The 22,144-nt window shown below is 54.2% G+C and overlaps 1 protein-coding gene across 5 annotated transcripts in view; it reads right to left on the reverse strand.

Annotated features, from left to right (window-relative positions):
- Positions 1-22,144, reverse strand: part of ZFHX3 (zinc finger homeobox 3) — a 242,768-nt gene that overhangs the window by 123,640 nt on the left and 96,984 nt on the right. For all 5 annotated transcript variants that reach the window (XR_006741860.1, XR_004988450.2, XM_045582732.1 and 2 more), the window contains exon 3: positions 21,090-21,586. Coding sequence is in view for 3 of the 5 variants with exons in the window: in XM_045582732.1 (XP_045438688.1) it covers positions 21,090-21,586 (497 nt within the window). In the remaining 2 variants the exon portion in view is untranslated. The remainder of the gene's footprint in view (positions 1-21,089; positions 21,587-22,144) is intronic.

The following is a 22,144-nucleotide window of genomic DNA, read 5'->3' on the forward strand; positions in this document are numbered from 1 at the left end:
AGCAAATGAAGATTGGGAGTCCCTCAGATAACGTTTGTGGGCGCTCATGGACGTGATCGGAGGCATCCCTGAGCTGGCTGTGTCTCTCTGGTTGAGGGGAACGGGAGTGCCCTCTTCCTGTTCAGACTGTGCGTAGCTCTAATTGTTGTAACGTGGGCATCATTCACACACATGAAGCTGGAGTGACTCAGCATGTGGGAAACCGGTCCCGACCACCCATGGCCACGGAGGATCCCGTGACGTTTCTGCGAGTCGGCCACGTTCCAACAACACAGACGGCGGCGGGCCCGGCAGCTGCTGTCGTCGGAGGGCGGGTCGCACGACTCATGCAAAGCAGAAACCCACTTCCCTGCTCCTGGTCCAGGCTGAGGGCCCGTCGATGATGTCACCCAGGCCAGCCGCCTCCGGGAACCGCATGCCCAGCCTCAGGACGGCTGGTTCTGACTTGGCTGAGTGCGGTCATCCCTCACACAAAGGATGGCCAGGAAGCCAGCTCCTCCAGGGTTAATTGTGACGGAGAGTCTCAAATAGGGGGGGTGGAGGGGAGGTCCTGAAGCTACAAAATGGGGTGTGAGGACAGTAAGTGGAGCCCAGTCCAAGCACCGGGGTCTCTCCATGGTTCTCGCTGGAAGATGGCGTCTCCAAATCTACTTCAAAATCCCCTCCCTAGAATTATAGAGCCTGAACATTCTGAATCTTCAAGGTTCCCCTCCTTCTTTATCTCCCACACAAATGATGACCCTCCCTTTTTCCTCCATCCATCTCACAATCCTTACTATTTACCTTTCTCCTTCCTTCCTAAACCTCTCAACCTCCACCCACCATTTCCTTAAAAACCCTTCCCGAAGCCACTTCCCCCTGGGATGTGGGGCAGTCAAGCCCTTAGGAGGGCAACACGGGCTCCAGGCAGGACTCCCTGGCCCCCGGGCGCTCCATGGGGTCAGAGCAAGCCCCTTCCTCCTGGTGCTGGTGCGGCAAGTGTCACTCTGACAAAACAGGAGACAGAGCTGCACGGGGCAATGCTGGGCATGGACACGTCCCATAAAATATCCTGTGACTTGGTCCGGCAGGCGTGGCCTTCCCCGCGCCCGGGAGGGGCTGGGGCGCGGGGAGCAGGGCGCTGGGCTGGCAGAGGCCCCTGGGAGGGCGCCCGCCCGCCCGCCCACCCACCCGGGGCCTGTAAAAGGCCCGCCGAGCCAGGCACACTCCCAGGGCCGCGCTCTCTCCCCACCAAAAAGCCCGAGGCCTCCGGAGTGTACACTAACCGCAAGCCTTTGAGTGGCTCATGTATTTACAAACTGAGGCATGTCGAAATCAAAGGGGATACCACATGACATAATTCGCATTAAAATGTCAACAGGCTGACAATTTATAGAGCCGATCCACGGAAGGTGGGGAGGACGGGGACTCGGTAATCGTTTAATTCCCGCTGAAGCCCACGGGCCCCTGCGCCCTCCCTCGGGAGGCGGGACAAGCTGGGGGCCTCCAGCCTGCGCAGCGCCCCACGGGGCTGGCGCCACGCCAAGGCCAGGCAACAGGTTTAACCATTTAGGGCGCTCCGCTGGCGGAGAGGAGGAGGAGAGGAGAGGGCTTCCGTGGAAAACGGGAGGAGAGGGGTGGCGGGTACAGAGTGGGTCCTTCCACCAGTGTGTGTGTGTGTGTGTGTGTCTGACACAATGGTCTCCTCTGTTGTGCCTCTGCCACACCCTCTCTTTGCCATGCGTCCAGAGCTGGAGATTTGAATACATGCAAACGGGCCGCCCTGGGCCAGCAGCCTGCTCCCCAAGGAGCTCAAAGAGGGGGGCGGGGGTATTTGCACCCAAATGAACAGCCTCTCACCTTGAGGGCCCCAACTCTCCGAAGAAGCAAGAGCAAAGCCATGCTTCAACCCAGACCCCATCCACATACAAAGACCCCTGGCGGCTCCTCACACCTCTCCTGCCGCCCCTGCCGGCGGCGCTGTTCTGACCACCCCCCTCCACCCCGGCACCACACGTCCAAATCCTTATGTCTGGTTCAGACTCACAACAGACGTTCCCCACACAGGTCTGGTTCCTCCGGGGCTTCTGAAACGGGTTTCACTTGTGTTACTTCTAGTGCACAGACCTGCCTGCGGGAGGGGACCCTGTAGGGGTACAGGCCTGGTGAAGGGAACACAGGGTTTGATAAAGCTTTGAGCGGCAGGTTCGCCAAGGCCCTGGGCGGCACCCCAAGCTCAGAGCCAAGTTATAATCTCTGCAGCGTGACAGGGAGAAGGCATGGCGAAGAGAGAGGTGGCATTCGTGAGGCTGCGGGGTGGAGCTCACGGATAATAATCATTCTCCGCGTTAGCCGGGCTCCAAAAAGGCGGCCGAGCTCGGTGGGACGTGGCCCCCGAGGACACCCGGGGCCACGTGGGCTGGGGCAGGGCTCGCTGCACAGGCTCACCGTCTGTGTATAAACAGTAACACCTCGTTCTCTCTCCTACCTCATTAACCGAAACACATTAAAACAAGTGTGCACTGGGAGCAGAAAATGAGACTGTTAAACCAAGCTGATATAATCCTCATCAGCTGTGGGAAATGAGACCGCATCAATTATGCTGAACCAACGGCAGTCATGGGGATGCGCCGGGCTCCCCGGCTCCCGGCCCCAGCCCCGGCCCCAGCCCCGGCCCCGGCAGGAGAAGGGAGCAGACGAGAAAAGGAACCTTTATTTTCATAAACACACGCAGAGAACACACTTCGCACATGCTCGCCAAACACTCAGAGCTTCCCGCCCATTTTCTGTTCCACCCCCAGGAAAGGAGTGGCATCTGATGAAACATCCTCTTTGAAGATGCTTCTGCACATAAAAGTCTTTGCCAAACTGGAATTAGAGGATAATAGAGAAATGAAAGTGCACTTACTTAAAACACGGTGGTGGGGGAAGAGGATGTTAACTCTGTGCCAGCTACTCTTGCAGACAGTTTTCCAAGATCACAGTATCTTAGACCAACAAAAGTCCTAAGTCCTAGCCCTCAAAATGACCGGGACGCCACTGAACGTGGCATAACCAGAGCGTTTCAAAACTTAAATATTGAACAAGACAATAGTCATTCAAGCTCTACCTACAGTAACCAAATGAAACTAGCATGTGCCTTGGCCTGCCGCTGCCAAACATAAATGCCACTTCAGAATCGATAGGTGTAGAAATACCCATTAAACCTGCAGGGGAGGACAACAAAGACAAGGTCTGTACATTTCTAACGTACGGAAGATAAGGATTATATGACGTAAACGGCAGAATCATTACCTATATCCAGGCGCGGGGAGAAATGCAAAAGACGCGCATACGATCGTGATAAAATGTAAAACTTCACCCAAGGAGTGATCATCTGGGGACACCGTCAACGTCCCACATCCTGGACACCGGACTAGGTCACACTGATAGCAGTCATTACTGCCACAGGGGAAAGGAGTGCTGCCATGCAAAGCTTCCCTTTGCATTTCCTCATTTGTGCTCAAATTTGCAGCCTTATCATGTTGTTGCCACTGATTTGCATTTCATGTCATAGCTGTTTCCAAACACACTTCCTGACACGAGCAGAAACCTGGGCTGCCTCGCATCCCCGCCGAGGGGCGAGAGCCGCCCTGTGGCTCACGCACACCTTCCAGATCTGCTCACGCTGACCTAATCGTCGAGGCAATGAACTTGTGAGTCTCCCCCCCCTCCCCCCATGGCCCACACTTTGCACATCGTTTCTGACGTTCGAGGTGATGACAACATTGTTCTTTCAAACCCGGGAGCGGGAGAGAGGCTTCTCCACCCGCTTACTGACTTAGAGCAGAAACGCCAGGTGAAGCCTTAATGTCATTAAACAACAACAAAAAGTCATCTTTCAAAAGAAGTGGAGTAGGGAGAAAACAGCCATAACTCGAGAGTCCAGGAGATTAACTTCCAATGTACAAATAAGGGAAGAGGAGGAATGCACATCTTTAAAAAAAAAAAAAAAAAGAAAAAAAGAAAAGAAAAGAAAAGAAAAGAAAAGAAAAGAAAAGAAAAGAAAGAAAGAAAGAAAGAAAGAAAGAAAGAAAGAAAAGAAAGGAAAAAGAGTTTCCCCTGAAGAAAAATGTTGGAAATCTTTTAAATGAATGGGTAACAGAGTTGCCATGGAAACACTTTTACACACTTGACCTGCAGGTGTTCCCTCCAGTGAATGGAGATGGGGAGGGGACAGCCACCATCAGGGACAGAAATGTCAGCACTGGAGGGAGACTCCTGAGGCAGGTGAAGTCACCCGCGCCCCCGGCCTGCAGTTTTCGTTAGAAAGGGGAGCTTTGGCGAGGTGGACATGGCGACTCTGCAGCGCCAGCCAGTACTCCATCTCTGCTCGGAAGCTGCTCCCCTTTACGGTATCCTGTGGTATTGCCAAGGTTACGGAACATAAACAGACACTAATAGGAAACATAGAGACACCAAAGCCAAATACATTCTAGTGCAACAGGAATGCAACTTCCCCTTCTCAGTCTCTCTCTGCCCCCCACGCTGTACATTTCTGGATTCTAATTTCTTGTTTCTTCAGAGTAAACATGGGAATGAAGGGGGGGGTGGGGGGGGAAGGCATACGGTTCTGAGCGTGCTGTGTACTCTAAATCAGTTTCTAAGACTAAATTCTTACCGACACCTAATTTTGGTCACAGGAGGGAAATATCGGTGTGCTGGTGTGTGTGGGAAGTCCTGTAGGGATTTTTCCTTTAAAAAGAAGTAATCACACACTGAAATCCCCCAGGTTATGCAGGACCATATTACAAAATGGTGTTAATAAAAGCAACCTCATGTTCATTCCTCTGACAACTGAGGACCTTGGCCACTTCTCAGAGGAGGGGTTGAACAATTTATAGCAAGAAAATAAAGCTGGACTTGGAGCCCTTTTTTAATTTTCAGAAGCACTCACTAGATCGCTTCTTGCTCCGTTACTTGTAGGACCCTGGTTGGCAAACTGCGGCTCGCGAGCCACATGCGGCTCTTTGGCCCCTTGAGTGTGGCTCTTCCACAAAATAACATGGCCTGGGCGAGTCTATTTTGAAGAAGTGGAGTTAGAAAAAGTTCAAGTTTAAAAAAAATTGTCTCTCCAAAGAAATTTCAATCATCGTACTGTTGACACTTGGCTCTGTAGACTAACGAGTTTGCCGAGCGCTGGGTTAGAGTGCGGTCCTGAAATGCCAAGGTTGCACAGCCATAGTCATCCTGGTGGTTCTGGTCGTCCTGCCTTGCCAGTCGCTGGGCTTTTATATGTATAGATTATTTTAACAGCTCGTTCGAGCAGACCTCCTTATTAACGAAACACCAAAAAGGCCCAGGATGTCCCTTAGGATGAAATATTTAGCTCAGAACGGATTCTCTTTGAAAAGTTACACTAATCCACAACGCATGAAAGGAAGTTCTAATTACTAGAACCCGTTTAGAATTATTTGCTGGCCTCGGATTCAGCAAGCAGAATAAGCAAATCTGCCTTTGTCCTCTGTCCAGAGGGCCCACCTGTGCGGCCCCTCCGTCTTCAGAGCCTGCCCTGACTTCAGCCTCCCTCTCTCTTCCGAGACCTAAAGTGATCAGACGTCCCGCTTTTGGCGGGACAGTCCCGAATTTCAACAACTTGTCCCACGTCCCGCGGCGTTTTAAAAAAAAGTCCAAAAGATTTGAAAGAATCTTTCCAAAAATCGGGATTTAAAAAAAAAAAAACGCTGCAGGATGCGGGACAAATTGTTAAAAAGCTGGATGCCTGATCCCCTTATCCAAGAGGCCTCTTCTGATCTGACCGCCTGGAGGTGACTTCTCCTTCCCTCCAAACTTGGACAGCTCAGGGTACAGATCTGACAGCTCTTCCTGAATGAACACCTCCTCTCCGAATCCTCCTTGGCAATGCTTGTCAAACTGCGGGTAGTGACCCATGAAGGCTGCGGTTCTCAACCTGGGGCTGCGCCTAAGGACCCCACAAGATGGGAAGTGAGGGTGAGGCGGGGGCACACACTTTTTTTTTTTTTTTAATCTCCCTGAGGGTCACTGCATTGTGGAATATGAAGCCAATGCCTTGAGCACACCACCAGCACTTGTGTAAGACAACGGAAAGGATGAAACAGAAAGCATCCGAATGTAGCCAAGCAGTAAGGACAAAATTCTTTAATAAAACTTATATATGCGGAATACCTATCTATAGGTGCTGATTCACCCATGTAAAATGTATCTCTTTGTTTGGATCACAGTCAACAAAGTTTGTGAAGGTAAGGGCCTCGGCCCTTCGGTTAGCACATTACCTACCCTGCACAGAGCAGGTGCAGAGGGAGAAGTGGCTTGAACACGGGCAGGAGGAGAGAAGAGAGGACCTGGAGTTTCTCTCTTACTGCGGCTGTGTCTTGCCATCAGGGACACGGTCTTCCCGGGAACAACCAGATCTGGGACTAATTAGCATCAGTTAGACGCGGACGGGGAGCTGGAGAGCGAACAGAAGGAGCAGGCTTTTCAGGGCTGAACCCGATATTTGTATTTCTGTATTTTAAGATCCATGTTTGGATATCAAATCCGACTGGCACTCTTAAGTGTCTGCAAGGCCCTGGGAAGGACGCACCGCTGGATGAGGAGCAGCAGATACTGCTAGGAAGGATCCTAGAGCGGAGCAGGGGAGGGCCACTCTAAGACGGATCTCAGCGCTAAGGGAACGGGGAAAAGCGCCATTCACTTGTCTCCAGCATCATCCGTCTCCAGGACTGTGGAGTACAACGTGTTGTGATTTGGGTCAGCAGAATTTTGGGATCAGAGCCCAGGCCGGGCTGCGTGTGGGAATTTTCGAAGTACTTGGACACAAGCTCACAACTGTATGGGGACTATTTCTCCGTGGGTCAATGCAGGAACAAGCGCTGCACAAAAGGGATGGAAGAAGACACGGCTGCGAACGGCTCTGGGATGCGCTGGTACACATGGGACGCCCATTTTGCTTGAATACATGAATTGGGACTCTGAATCACGAAAGGGTGCAGACAGGGCTGCTGCACCAGATTCTACGGCAGGAGGAAAATCGCATTCTGCTAGTACTTTGGTCATTCAATAAATATTTATTGGGCTGGTGTCGGACACTGTTCTAAACACCAGGGATGCAGCCGTTGAGAAGACAACCGAGGCCCCTGATCTTTTGTGAGACAAATAAACAAACAACAAACAAGAAAGAGAGATAACTGTCAACACAGAGAAGTCAACTCTGGTGAAGTGATGCCGTTGCTACCTGAGCGCGGGCGGTCAGGGGGAGCCTGAGGACCAGGCACCTCAGGAGAGGGGATGGTCGAGGCCGGGGAAGTGCATGCCAGGCGGTGGGACAGCAAGTGCAGAAGCCCCGAGGCAGGGGCATGCCCGGCGTGTCACAGGAACAGGAAGCAGGGCAGTGGGGTGAGGTGTGGAGGGCAAAGGGGAGGGTGTTACAAGATGAGGCTGGCGGGGTGGGTGGAGTCCAGATCACAGGGAGGTTTGTCGGCCACAGGAGAGAACTCGGCTTTTATCTTACACGGGGTGGAGAGTCGTGGTTGGCTCTGACCTCCTCACAGAATCGCCGTCCGGAGGGTGCGTCCTAAGGGACGGGAGCAGGAGCGTGGAGAGAGCTTGCACAGTGAGAGAAAACGGGGTGGGTGCTGGGAGCGTATCTTTGGAATAGGTGAGTGAGAGAAAGAAAGAACGGCTCACAGACAACTCCCCGTCTTTCGGCAAATGGCAGACGAGAGGTGGCCCTGACGGAGAGGCAGGAGCCCAGAGGGGAGAGGGGGTGGGGGGTAGGGGGGTAACAGTCACCAAGCCTTCTCTCTGGACCAAGTCAAGTCTGAGGAATCCATCACTACACATTTGAATGGAAGTGTCTGGTAACGGCTGGAGATGCAGACTGGAGTGTCAGCGGAAGGCAGATGTTTCAAACCACTGGATTGAATTAGGCTCTTAGGGAAAGTTAAACAGAAAGAGGGGGCCTGGGCCAAGCCCGGGGGAGTCCAACTCTGACTATTACACAACAGAGGAGAAGCCAGTGAAAAGACCGAGGAGGAGGACCGAGGGACCGCCTGGAGGAGCTGGGAGATGGTGTCACAGAAGCCAAGGGAGGAGGCGGAGGAAGGGGGTGGGGACGGGTGGCAAATGCTGTGAGAGATCACATGGGGTTAGAACATGGCCGATGGATTTGGTGGCAAGGGGGCCACTGGGGACCCATCATGTCCGTGGTGAAACGTGTGGTTTCTGGACCCAGTGATTAACGAGGATGGAACGTCTTGAGTTCACTCACGTGATTGGCACGACCGAGGGAAGTTGTTAGTAGAGAGAAGTCAGTCCCTGCGGCCTCATGATCCCCCCACAAATCCCCCCACACCCACCCACACACCCCAGGAACCAGTCCACTTCCTTGAGCACAGGCTCCAGGGCCACGAGCAATAACCCATCATCGCCCACCTGCAGACAACAGCGCCTGCCCTGCTGCCTGCTCCATTCCCAGCCCTCCTCCCCTCCCCCTGCTTCCCTGCACCCCTCCCCCGCCTCCCAGGACCCTTCTCTGTCCCACCTAGCGGTTGTTCCATTTCACTAACCAAGTCACACAGGCTCTACGTGTTCACCCTCTTCTATCAAGATGGCAGCACCTTTCCAACACTCTTCAGCGCCCCCCACCACAAACACGCTGGCCGGCCTCGGGGAAAGAGAAGGCGAAGAAGGGAAGAGCCGGGGACCCCGTGCTGGCGTCCACCCGTCCGGCGCTGAACTCCTGAGCGATCCCTCCGAGGTCAGGGCGGCCCATGTTCCGAAGAGACTCACAAACCGGTTGAAGCAACAAAGGAACGCACGACACACAGAGACCGGCTCGGCGCAGGTGGTGTGACCAGCACCCAGGACGGCGATGCTGTCTGCGGCTGCCGGAGCGGGAGAGACCGTTCTGGAAAACCAGCCGTGTCTGGCTAGCATACGAGAAGACGGCCAGGAAACATGCTAGTCTTTAAAGTCCGACAAAAAAAAAAAAAAAAAAAAAAAGACGTTCTGCAATAGGCCCAAAGCCCATCTCCGCAATGTGGGATGCGTGCATCCAAATGACGGAGAAATGAGCACCAGCAATAACATCTGTTGGATTAATTAGCTGTGTAATTAGGCTCCCCGGTGGAGCTGGGCTCTGTCGACCGCTGTCTGAGACTTCCCCAGGTGAGACTGTGTCCAAACGCCAGGCTCCGAGAGGAAAAGAGGCCGGGCCGGGCAGAGGAGGGAGGCACGTGGTCGAGTTTGGGGGAGACGGTCAGAGTGCAGGAGCAGCATCCAGGGACGTTGGGGGGGGGGGGGGATCCTCTGGGACCGAGAGCATCAGAAAGGAAAACCGTCCCCAGAAGCTTGACCAGAGAACCAGCCAGCTCAGGACAGACCGGCAGATGCCCGAGTCTGGACCTTCCATGAACTCATGCACTGAAGGCTCAGAGGCGGGCGCGACCGTGAGAGAACAGAGATGGAGAACGCGATACGGAGTCAGTGCTGGACGCACAAAGCACGAAATGCGTGTCCCTAGAGGAACTGCTCTTCCTACGCTGGCCACGGTGGCCACCAGGACGGGGAGCCCAATCTGAGCAAAAGGAAAAGGGTACAAATGGTACGAGGACCAGAAAGCGAACAGACATACACCCAAGCAGGCGCCTGCAGCCAAATGGCTCCCACGGCGAGTCCACAGCACAGCTGGCTGCGGGGCCGCCGGCTGACTCATGTCTGAGGAGGAGGAGAGCGCAGCCCGGGGCCGCGCCTCCTGGCCCGGCTGCCTGGGCGGGCTGGGAGTGCCCCCCCCCGAGCTCCTCCATCTGTCATGGTTTTCAAAAACCAGAGAGGGGGTGTCAGGAGGGGAAAACGGAAACGTGAAGCACCACGAAGGGGGACGATTAGTCTGGATCCACCTCAGCTCAGCAGGCACGCCCCACGCGGACCAGCCATTCAAATAACACCACACAGACAGACGCGTCAGCCCACGTCTACATAAAGTCGGCGCCCGGCGAATGGTGCCGACCCCGGGGGAGAAGTCCCTTCCCCTCCCGGGATTGTGTGTCCCAGGGACCAGGCCGGGGAACAACCTCCTAAGAGCTGGGGTCCGAACCAGGCGCAGGAGAGCAGGAGAGGGGGCAGGTGCAGGGGGTGCGGCCCACCACAGACCGGCTGGTCCAAGAGACGGGAAAGCAATGGACGACCTCGTCTAACAGGTCACTCAGGAAGCCCAGGCCTCAGCCCAAAAGTGGCGACACAGGCCCAGCCGCCCTCAGGAACCGGCCCGTCACCAGAAAGAGCAGCGAGGGGGAGCCACGCCATAGGCCTGCCCGTGGATGGGGGAGCTCCTTCCACAAGCCCAACCCCTGGGGCCGGCCTGGCAGGCGGTTATGGTTGTTGACCTAAGAGCGTGGATGTGCTTTAGCGGGGGGGCCCCCAGCTGGGGCCTGGGAGCCCGCCCTGCTAATTAACAGGTTACAAATCAAACACTCTCAGCACACACACACGGCTGACCTTCTCGCTAGTTTGCCGTTTACAGGACGAGGACGCGGGCCCCGGAGAAGCTCCCCGATCATCCCTGATGATCAGTCCGATTCAAACCTCCTCTCCGCGATCCTACTCGCGTCCTGTACAGGGTGGGCACCGGGGGTCTTCCCTGCACAGCAGCCAGGGCCCGAGTGCCGTGACCTCCCGTCACCTGCACTGCACGTGAGCAGCAGCCACACCGGGACACACCGGGCGACCAGGGGGTAGGCTCTCCTGAACCGTGTGGCTGGAAGGCACTTCAATCAAAGGAACTAACGGGGGGGAAAATTACTGGAAAGCAAATTTTAACCAATAGCTCCGGAGAAAATTTCAGATTTCATTATAGGGGGAAAAGCACTTTATTTAATGCAGAAAATGTGAAAATCTGATCTGACAGTTTTCTATAAATAACAAAAATTGGAAATCATCATTGGAGGCATTTGCAATTTCCCTCTTTTGTTGGGAGCCACTGGGGGGGGGGGGGGGAATAAGGTTTTGCCAACTCGGAAGCTGTCTCTGGAGGCGGCTGGCGGGACGCCGGGAGAGACTTCCCTCGCCGACCAGGGGTGGGTCATGCCAGGTCCAAGGAGAGAATCCTGGTTAAATACGGAGTTCAGATAAGGAGACACTGTGATGACATTTTTAGGGTACATTCTTAGAGTGAAAAACAATCTGTTGATCTGAAGTTGACATTAGTTGGGTAGTCCACGTTTTTATATATTTGCTGGATTTGCTGAGGGGCCTCCACTGGGTGTTTTAAGTGCCTTCGGGACCACTGCCCGCAGCCACTGGTCTTAATGACCTCCAGCGTTTCTGTGAGCAATAGGCCTTCTGTCCTTAACGATTCTTTAAAGGTTTATTATTATTATTATTATTATTATTATTATTATTGATTTCAGAGAGAAAGGAAGAGGGAGAGAGATAGAAACATCCATGATGAGAGAGAATCACTGAATGGCTGCCTCCTGCACGCCCCCTATCGGGAGCCTGCAATCTGCGCATGTGCCCCGACCGGAAATCACACTGTGACCTGCTGGTGCATGGGTCCACACTCAACCACTGAGCCATGCCAGCCGGGCTGTCTAACTTTTGTCCCATATCCTGATTGTTTAAAAAAAAAAAAAAAAAAAAAAAAGTGCTGGAAACCTGACATTATCGAATGTCAAAGTATAAAAGCACCAAAATGGTTTCATAGTAACCGCTTTTCCCACCCTGTCCTTCAATAGTGTTTATACTTTCAAGTTGTTGAAAACAGAATCAAGAACATGGTTCAGGTGTGTTATGTAATAATAAGTCTGCCTTTTCCTGACAACCTTTCTGCTTAGTTATTCCCTCACAGTTTCCCTTTCTAAACAAAACACCAGAAACACCTGTTGGGACTCCATCTCGTCAAACGTGCCCTTTCCTATCAAATCCTTTCGGTCCGAGTCCTGGGCACACGGGAAGGGCTGAGCACGGGCTTCCCGCCCCGGCCCCGCTATATGGCAGCCTGTCGCATCCGTGCAAGGAATTCCACCGTGTGGCTTATCCTCTGCGTGGGGCTGGGCTGACAGTTTGAGATTTTCCTGTCACCAGAAGATCTAGGGCTGTTAGCATGCGGATTTGGAGTTGGGGAGGCTTTCAAGGACTTGCACAAAGCGGCAGGTCTTAGAATTTCTGAAATCAGACCTCCTTGCTCCTCCGGCCGGGCCAGGGGCCCTGAAACAGCTTCTTCGGCATCCAAACGGAGCTGACCCACCCCCCAGCACCGCACACCACTCACACTGAGAATACGCAGTCACCTGATCTCACACTCTCCAAGTAAGAACTTCAGAAAAGGGGACGTGTAGGACTTTTTAGTATTTGTTCCCTGGCCAGAGAGAGAGAGAGAGAGAGAGAGAGAAGAAATGAGACCCACAGTCTCCATTAAGGGACAATAAGAAACTCGGTCCCTTTCCCAACCCCTGTCTCTCCTAGAGCCGCCTTCGTCCCAGTGCATTGGAGGAAGGGAATGAACCCAAGAAATCCCGCCCTGGGGAGCATGCTGGAGAGGAGCAGGGCAAGGTGAGAGGAGGAAACTCCATCCCCGAGACTTCACACGCCTGGAAAGGAGGACTGCGTCTCTGTTCCCTCTTCCTGCTCCCGGTGCTTCCGGCAAACAGCGCTGTGTGCGTGGACTGTCCACAGAGGCCCTGCCAGATCCAGAGAGCCGGGGACCATCAACATGGCTTTTCACGTCAGCGAGAGGGGATGGCTACTGAAGGAATGATTGGACAGTCGACCGTCCAATGGGAAAGAGAATGCAGCTCTAAGTCACACAATCCTCAAAACAGGGGCCCTTGACCGCCCCCACAAGGGCCATTCCTCCCACTGGGGCAGCGGGCGACACTGAGGAAGATATTGATCGAGTAACGCCCATTGGCCTAGGTGTGAGCCCTGACTCCAACAACACTCACTAGCGTATGCCTCAGTTTCCCCAGGTGAATACAAGCATAGTACCAGAAGATGAAACCAAGTTCATACGTGGGAAGCCGGGATAACAGGATCTGGCTTGTAAGAAACACTGCCTACGTGTTAGCTGTGACTTTTATTATTTTATAATTTAGCAAGCAAAAAAAAAAAAAAAAAAAAAAGCTTCCCTGAGAAAAAAAAGTTAGAAGCATAACAGATGGGATGCCACACAAGTGAAACGTGTCTGTATGCTAAAATGCGCCATGAGCTGAGTGACAGACGCACGAAGACTGGGGGACGCCGCGGCACAATGGGGACGGGTGGCCGCCTTGGACCGAGAGCCCTCGGGAGAGGGGCAAACCGAGAAAAGAGAAGGGCCACGGCCACGAGCAGCGGAGCCGCTACAGAAACACAAACGGCCGAGAGCCACACGGAAGGATGTCCACCGAACCTCATCTCCAGAGCCCCCGGCTGGAACAGCTGCTCCAGAGGAAGGAAACGGGAAAAGAGCATGGTGCGGGTCCGAGCGTCACCTCCTGGGGAGGGCGGGAGGGGTGGTCGCCTTCTTTCTGAAGAGCCAGGAAGAAGCAGAGCGACTACGGCCTCTGCACCGGACCCCGGCGGGCCCGCTCCTCGGAGCGGCCCAGGGGGAGAGGTGTGGGTGTCCACTTGGTCCCCACAGCAAAGCTCTGGCAATAGCCTCCGCACATCCACGAGACTAGTTTGTCTCTTCCTATTTGTTTCGTATTTTTTTTAATGGGATCAACTTCATTTTTCTAAAATACTATACATTTAAAGAAACTTCTACACGGAAGACTTGACGATGTTTGGTGAACCTGCAGCGGAGGAACGAGGATTCCTTCAGTTAATGAATGGAATACTATGTAACCACACACACAAAAAGTGAACTAGATCTATATGTACTGCCCTGAAATGATGTCCAGATTAAAAGTTATGTGAAAAGAACAAGCCAAGAGGATCTTGTCCTATATAATAAAAGCCTAATATACAAATCGAGTGAATAGTGGAATGACTGGTCGGCAAGGGATGGGGGGCCAGCGAGTGGGCAGCACCAGGCCAGCCAAGGCGATGCCAGCAGACAAGAGGGAGGGGCCAGCCGCTCGCCGTCGGCACTCCATCAGCCCACGGGCCGCCTCCTAAGCCGTCAGTCGGACAACCCCCAAGGGCTCAGGGACTGGGAGAGGGCGCAGGAGGGGCTGAGGGACACCCCAAGTGCACTAATTTTCGTGCACCCAGTCTCTCATGTGTCTATGACGGTTTTTAAGTGAACAGTGTGTCTATGTACATACTCATATATACACATTTGTATCAGTATAAACAGGGGAAAAAAAGGATATAATTTAAATATAATAGTGATTTGCTTCTGGAAAATAGAGTAGGAGAGTAGAAAAAAAAATGTCCATTTAATAAAATTATTGAAAAACACTTTTAAAGATATCAGAAAGGGCTCAGGTGCAATTCTGTAAAATGCCTAAGCTATAGGAAGACAATAAAAATAGGTTGTCTGGTTCTGGCTGGTGTGGCTCAGTGGCTGGGTGTCGTCCCATGAACCAGGAGGCTGCCAGCTTGAATCCCCATCAAGGCATCTGCCCAGATTCTGAGTTCAATCCCTGGGTCTGGGCGGGTGGGGGAGGCAGCTAATCCATGTTTCTCTCTCTCTCATATCAATGTTTTTCTCTCTCCCTCCCTTGCCCTTGCTCTCTCTCTCCCTCTCTCTCTCTCCTCCATAAAAATATATATTTTAAAAAATTTATATGTATTGTAGGATTAGGATAATATTTCTTTCCTCTTCCTGGATTGTTCAAATGTTCTCCAGTGAACATATTTTACACATACTATGTAATTATTTTTACCATAAAAATAAGAAATATACATTTTATTATTAGTTTACATTTGAGGTAACATATTATGGTAGTCTCATAAGAAATAATTAAGAACACAGTATCTTTACCTTCCACAAAAATAAATAAATAAATAAATAAATAAAAATAAAAATAAACAAAAATACCAGAAGCTTTTGGAAAAAGGAGGTAAGTGTGATGGTTCGAGGCTGTAAAACTAGTTTTTCCACAGGAGGCATAAACAGCACTGGACTTTTTTGAAAAACAGGCGCATCCAGTAAGAGTTCACTTCCACTGTGTGGCGTCAGAAATGCCGAGCCAAAAGGTAACACGGACCCTACCTTCTTGGCAAGAAGGTGTGCATGACACCGTAACTGGAGGGGTCAGGGCCACGCCTGTGCTCAACGCCAACGGGCAGGATGATGTGCTGACAGAAACAGTACCCACTGGAGGATTCGGATGAAGGTGTGTGTGTGTGTGTGGGGGGGGGGGGGTTCTGGATGGCGGAGAGGGCAGGACCTCTCTGCAACATGGAGCCGACCTTGCCCTGCACACACCGCCGACAGGAGGGCCATCGGCACCGCAGCAGCCACGGAGGAACTTTCTCGCGGCAGGGGCCCTCTCTCTCTCTAAAAAAAAAAAAATGTCTTTCCATCTTCCCAGAGTCCTCCTGAGGGTAACTGTGGCCAGAAATCCCGCCGCAGCTAATGGGGCTCCTCGGGCAGGACCGGGGGACCCCAGCTGCAGGGCCCCCCTCCGCGAGGCCAGCGTTAGGCGGGGGGAAATGAACTTCAGGCCCACAGCTGCTCCAGGAGACGACGGAGGGCACGGAGGGCACGGAGGCTGAACGTGCTGAAACTGACCCAAACCGCTGGCCTCTCACACCTTCTAAATCAGTCACCCGGAAACATGCCCCGCCTTTCATTGTTGGCGGAGGGCACCGAGGTATGGGGAGAAGAAGGCAGAAGTAGGCACTTAAAATAAAAATTAAAAAAAAAATGAGAAAACAGGGATTGAGGAAACTGGTTCCAGAATGGCGATGTAAACCAGATGAGGCTCCTGCCCAGCGCTTCAAACACGCGGCCACGCCTGGGCGGAGGGACCAGCAGGGTGGGAGGCTCGGGGAGGACTTACACACTCGCCTTGCCTAACCGAACAAAGGCCACCAGTCACCACCTCTGGGCAGGAACCATGCAGCTGTCTTCCCAAGACCCCCAACCCCGCCTCCCTGCACCCCTAAAGGAGCAAGAGGAATGTAGATGGCACACCCAATATCTGACTTCTGAATTCTGCAACACGTCCACGCACCCCATAGTGAATTCGCAGCCCTGCTTGGGGCGTGAACCCGTCGGGGAAAGAACAGGGGAGATGGATTCTAGAGCAACGCACAGTCTGACCAAGGGGTCCACCCTGCCTTCCCGGGCCCTGCGTAATGCCAACGGGATGGCTGAAGTGAAAGTCCGCTCCCTGGGAGAATCCGGGTGTGTTTTTCCGTCGGGTCTGTGCCAAACGCCTACGTTGAAGCCAAGTCGGGTTGGCCTCTCACGGTCTGTGTGCCTCGCTGGCCCCAAGGCAGCCCACATGGGGCCCAGACCCAGCTCCGTGGTAGACAACCGTCTTTGTGTCTAATTTAAGATTAATATGAAACCTTCGGGCTTGGCCCAATCAAAGGAACCTCAGCTGGGAACTGTTTTGAGTAATAGATTCTGGTGGGGGTCTTAATCTATCTGCTCGAGTTGATGGATTTCCATTCCAATGACTCTCAGGTGAAGAAAAACATCAAAGTGGAAACCAGATTCTAATAGTTGGCAGGTGTGCGCCGATCGCCACCTGACTTTCTGCACCCTCCTCCCCCGCGGGGAGCACGGCCGGTTTCAGAGGGCTCGCCAGGGACGCCGCGCAGCAGCCACGTCCAGATGAGCCCGAGGGCTCACGCCGGCCCCAGAGCCGCACACTGGACTCGGGATCTCGGCTGGCATGGAGCAAGGGGCAGATGTCTGTCCGCGTGGCGCTCCCTGCCCCCTTATCTACGTATCAGTTTCCTAGAGCCCACCGCAGTCCGAAATTATTAAATGAACAATTCCAGAAGTAATCCATAAGTTCCGCATTGCACGCCGCACTGAGTCAGGTGATGAAATCCCACATCGTCTCCTCCAGCCCGTCTGGGGTGGGAATCACCCCTTTGTCCCGCATATCCTTGCTGTATATGCTCCCCACCCGTTAGTCCCTTGGGCTTGGCCACCAGATCAGCCGTTTTGGTATCACAGTTCCAGTAACCCTTACTTTACCTAGCGCCGTGTCCATCTCCTATTACGGCATATCGTTTTAGTCGTTCTCCCTCATTATTAGTTGTTTCTCTCTTGCTATGCCTAATTTATAACTTAAACTGCATTCTAGGTATGTATCGATATGTATAGGAAAGAACGTCGTGTATTCAGGGAATCACTGGGGGGGTCTTGGGAAGAGTATCGCCAGTGAACACGAGGGTGGAGGGGCTGCTGTATCTGCCGCTCCCCTGTTTCAGGGAAGTGAGGGCACCCACACCTCCCACAGGCACCCGGCGAAGCAGCAGAAAGGTGCATGCTTCGTGCTCTGGACCTGCAGCCCCCCTGAGAGACCAGCCGCTTTTCCAGAGCACCCTTCCCTGCGGGCTCAGCTGAGTCCTGTGGAGAGAAACCGAGAGCCGGCCTGCTGTTTTGATCCATCGCGATGCCCCACGATGGCAGGTGTGAGGATCCAGGCAGGTGACCACCAGGGGCTGGGCTGTCATGCCAGGCGTCCAACCGCGAGCTCTCCACAAAAGCAACCACCTCGCAGTTCAGAGAAAAGGCAACATCGTCCGTCCGATGTCTGGGCCCCTACACTCCCGGCCCCACGCCCTTCCACTCCCAGGAGGCAGGGAGGGAGGACGCTTTGAAGGTTAACCTCCACTTAAAAACTCTCACACAATCATCAAAACTAGACAATGGCAGGCAACAGAGAGAATATCACTGGGTTGTGGGGGGGGGGGGGGGTTTCTGTTTTGTTGGGCGGTGTTTCTGCAGATCAGTCCGTCCCTCTCTCGTGTCCGGATTAGAAATTCTCTCACGCGTCCCAGGCAGTTCGGCCTTGGAACAGCAACCTGTGCGCCTGCGGTTCTGACACCAGGAGGAGGGACTCTGGGCCGGAGGGAGGTCAAAGGGCACATGGGAGAGCCACGCCTCCGCTGGCATCCCCCGAGACCCTGACAGGAAAAGGGAAGCGGAGGGAATAAAAGCCTCAGCTGAGAGAGAGGGTGGGGGGCCTGTCCGGAAGTCCCATCCATCACGGCCACTTGAGTAGGTGTAGCAGAAAGCAGGCCAGGGAGTCTCCCTGACCGACAATGAATAATTTGCCAGGCGAGAGCGGGCTGGGGTGGGGTGGGGTGGGGCGGGGACCGGGAAGGGGTGAGCCAGGAGGGGCTGTGCGAGAAGCGGGGTGCCCTCCCCGGTCAGGAGCATCTGGAGCTGTTTCTCTAGCAGACAGTAAAGAACTCGATTACATCCAGTTAACTGTGCACTAAACTGATTATGCATGTGCTGGGCTAATGGATTACATTAGCAAGAGGAAAAATAACATGCAATCAATCTCCATTTACTACAGGCCACACCAGGGCCGAGAGAAAAACTCGCTCTCAAACCACCTCCAGTCCCCACCCCGCGGCCCTGCGGCCCCGAGACCCTGGGAGAGGGGGCCCCTGGGCGGCAGGAGAAGTTTGTCTCAGTCACACCGCGGGACGGGAAGGCCAGGTGAGGACGCTGGGAGGACAGGCCTCTCCCTGTGTCAGCCCCAAGTGGGCGGGAGAGGGCCCCGCCCCCACCGCAGAGCCCTGCAAGCGAGGGACACTCGGTACCCAAGGACGAAGGGCACCAGACTGATGACGCGGGGAATTCTGCCCTGGGTGTGGGGGCTGGTCACGCCCAGGGAGCGCCAGCCAAATGCACGGTTTATGTACCTCTCCTTTAGGGGCTGGTCCCCATGTGCCATCCTGGACCCCAAAACCTATGGTCCCTTCCACCTGCACCGCCCTTTTCGAGCGCCCTTAAAAAAAAAAAAAAAAAAAAAAAAAAGATGACCCAGCTGGTGTGGCTCAGTGGTTGAGCCACCAACCTATGAACCAGGAGGTCACAGTTCGATTCCCAGTCAGGGCACATGCCCAGGTTGCAGGCTTGATTCCCAGGATAAGGTGTGCAGGAGGCAGCTGATTGATGATTCTCTCTCATCACTGATGTTTCTATCTCCCTCTCTCTTCCTCTCTGGAATCAATAAAAATATATTTTTAAAAATAAATAATTTTTTTAATGAAAAAAAAAAAAAAAAAAAAAGGCCAGGGAGGAGGATGGAGCCACACACACTGCCTCCCTCACATCTATCTGACAAACCGCCTCAAACCCCACCGTCGGTAGGACTCGTGGAAGTGGTTCGGGCACTGAGAGGGGAGATCTCAGCAAATCCTCCTGGGCCCGGCCCTCTGGAAGCGGAGCCGGGGCCTGGTCCGCTGTGCACGTTGTGTGATTTGAAGAGCAATTTTTTCCTCGGATGCAGGAGACTGGCTTCCTGCCACCTCTAAGGGGCCTCCATCAAAGTGGCCCGCAGCCTTCCACGCCACCCCGAGGCCTGGGGACTCATTCTGCTCGGTGGGGTCCTTCGGAAACTTTTTTCCACTGGTTTTTCCATCAGCTCTCTTGACCGCATCGGCACCACCCTGTGGCCAGTGAGCCCTCCAATTTCAGCTCGCCACAAAAGAGCCTTTGATTTCCAAGATGGCACCACACTGAGCCTCCCAGCGAGGGGGGCTGGTCACGCAGGACCAGGGAGGGGGGCTGGCTCCGTGGTGGCCAGGCCTTCCCCGCGGCACCAGCTGAGCCCCTTCAAATGCCGGAGTCAGCTGTCACTTCCAGAACATTCTATTCCCACTGCCTCATTCCTGCTTCCTCCTCCTTTCCCTGAAACGGGTTCTCATCCAATGCTAACACATGCCTCCCGCCCGCCTCCGAACGAGCAATTGTAAAACGCGCTTCAGTCATCGATGGCGCGGAGACCGTGCCGGGGGAGGGTCAGGGGCCTTCCCCATCGGAGTCTCTACTGAAAACCGCCCTGGGTAGCCAGGGGATGATGGCAGCAGCTCAGGGTCAGCAGGAGGTCAACCCTCCTCGGCCCAAAGACTGAGAGCCCACGTGAGAGGGAAAGAGGAGAGACTGACAGCGCAGGGGGGAGAGGGGCAGAGGGAGTGAGGGCGTGGGTGGCGTGCGGAGGGAGGCAGGGCAGATTTATGGCGATTTGTACCTGACTGTTCATACTAAAGCCATTACGGGATGATTAGAGAAAAAGGTGAGGCTTTAAGTCCAGTGAAAATCAATAGAAGCGTCTGGAGCAATTTTGCCGTGCGAGTGAGAGGACTATTTACAGTATCTGAGCACCAGCTCCTCCTTACAGTCTACGGGCGGGCGGAGAGAGAGCCGGGAGGGGTCGGGGAGGGTGTTGAAGGAGAAGGAGGAAGAAAGGAAGGAAGGAAGGAAGGGAGGGAGGGAGGGAGAGAGGAAGGGAGGGAGGAGGAAGGAAAGGAAGAGAGCACAGACAGAACAAGAGGAGGAAGATGGGAGAAGCCCGGAAAAGAGAATAAAAATACAGGGAAGAGAAAGGGGGGCACAGGATTGGGAAGACTGAGGAAAGGAACAGGGAGCCCCCCTGCCTGACCCCTGCTTTCCCGGTAGCATGTCCTCCCGCTGTCTAGCCGACTCACTGCCTAACTTCCTCACTGTGTGCAGCACCGTTTCCTGGAGGAGGGAAGGGATTTCTGTCTGTTTTGTGCGGGGATGCGGGCGGGCACGTACCCAGAACAGTGCCTGGTGTACAGTAGGCGTGTATCTGCTGAGTGGACAATGCACAAAGCACCCCAAGAACGCCCAGGAGAGACTTGTCCTTCAAGGGAGCGATGAGATGGGATGGACAAGGGGAGCGAGAGCTCGCAGGGGAGAGGGGAACACAGGTGCACAGGTAACTGTGAGGAAGGAGGGAACCCTAGAGACAGTCGAAGGGCAAGGGGAACAACGTGACAGTACTGGGCCCTCCCCCCCCGCCCCCCCGCAAACAGAAGTGCCCCTCTACAACGGGGCACCCCGCGGAGAGAACCTTCCTGTGCCAGCTGCCGCCTGCCGCCCACTGCAGCTGCCTGAGGGAGCGGGTGTGGCTCCCCACACCGGGCCACCGACCCTCGCCGGCCCCCTGGGAGCCGACCGGCGGCTCCCCGAGGCTCTGCCCGGGCCTTACCTTGTACAGCTTCAGGCTGGCCTCGTGCCTGGAGTTGACCGTGTGCAGCCGCAGCTTCTCCGGGCTGTTGGTGTAGTAGTCGCAGGCGTTGCACTTGAGGTGGACGGGGTTGCCGATGGCCACGCACTTGAGCCGCCACTCGTTGGCCTTGCCGCCCTCCTTGATGTGGGCCACCAGCTGGTACTTCTGCACGTGCTTGTCCGTCTTGCAGTGCAGCTGGAAGTTGGCCTTGAGCTGCGTGTTGTAGCGGCAGAGCTGGCACTGGTACGAGTCCCCCAGCACGGCCTTCCACTCGTCCTCGGGGAGGCTGCGCTCCACGTTCATGTGCAGCCCCAGCAGGTCCAGGTTGTCCGTGGTGAACTTGTTGCACACGGCGCACTGGAAGAGCTTCAGCGACGGGTCATTGGTCTGGATGAAGCTCTCGCCCAGGTTCATCAGCTCCTCCGACACCAGCTGCCCGCCCCCGAGCCGCATGTCGAGGGGGATCTCACCGCCCACTGCGGGGAAGGAGAGGAGAGGACAGGACAGGACAGTCAGCGGCCGGGCTCCCAACTGCAGCCGAACCCGGGCACCTCCCCGCCCTCCGCTCCCCTCCACCCGGGCCCGAGGAGAGACACGATCACATTTCAAGTGTTGCGAGGTGCTACTAACGGGGAAAACCACACATACACACACACACAAATCACCTTCCTGCATTCAGATCTTTCCAAAATTTGTGAAAAGCTTGATGTTTGTTTGTGTGTGTGTGTGTGTTTGTGTGTGTGTGTGTGTGTTCCTTTGGAGAAGAACACCTAGAAAGAGGCAGGAACCATAAACTTTTGAATATTTCAACTTAGCCCCTTGCTTAGATCCGGGAAAAGACAGATATAAGCATCATTCACTGGACATAACAGAATCTGAAACTTCAGAACTGGTGAAGCTGGAAGTGAGCTACAGCTGCCGTCTACAACGCCAAGCCCTGGCGGCGAATCGGACCTCATCGAAAGCAGCGCCCTCCAGGAGAACTTTCGGGGGCGAAGATGGAAGCGTTTGTATCCGCGCTGTCCAATGTGGCC

Source organism: Pipistrellus kuhlii, unplaced genomic scaffold (genome assembly GCF_014108245.1).
Source record: "Pipistrellus kuhlii isolate mPipKuh1 unplaced genomic scaffold, mPipKuh1.p scaffold_m20_p_17, whole genome shotgun sequence".
In the NCBI taxonomy this organism is placed as follows: domain Eukaryota; kingdom Metazoa; phylum Chordata; class Mammalia; order Chiroptera; family Vespertilionidae; genus Pipistrellus; species Pipistrellus kuhlii.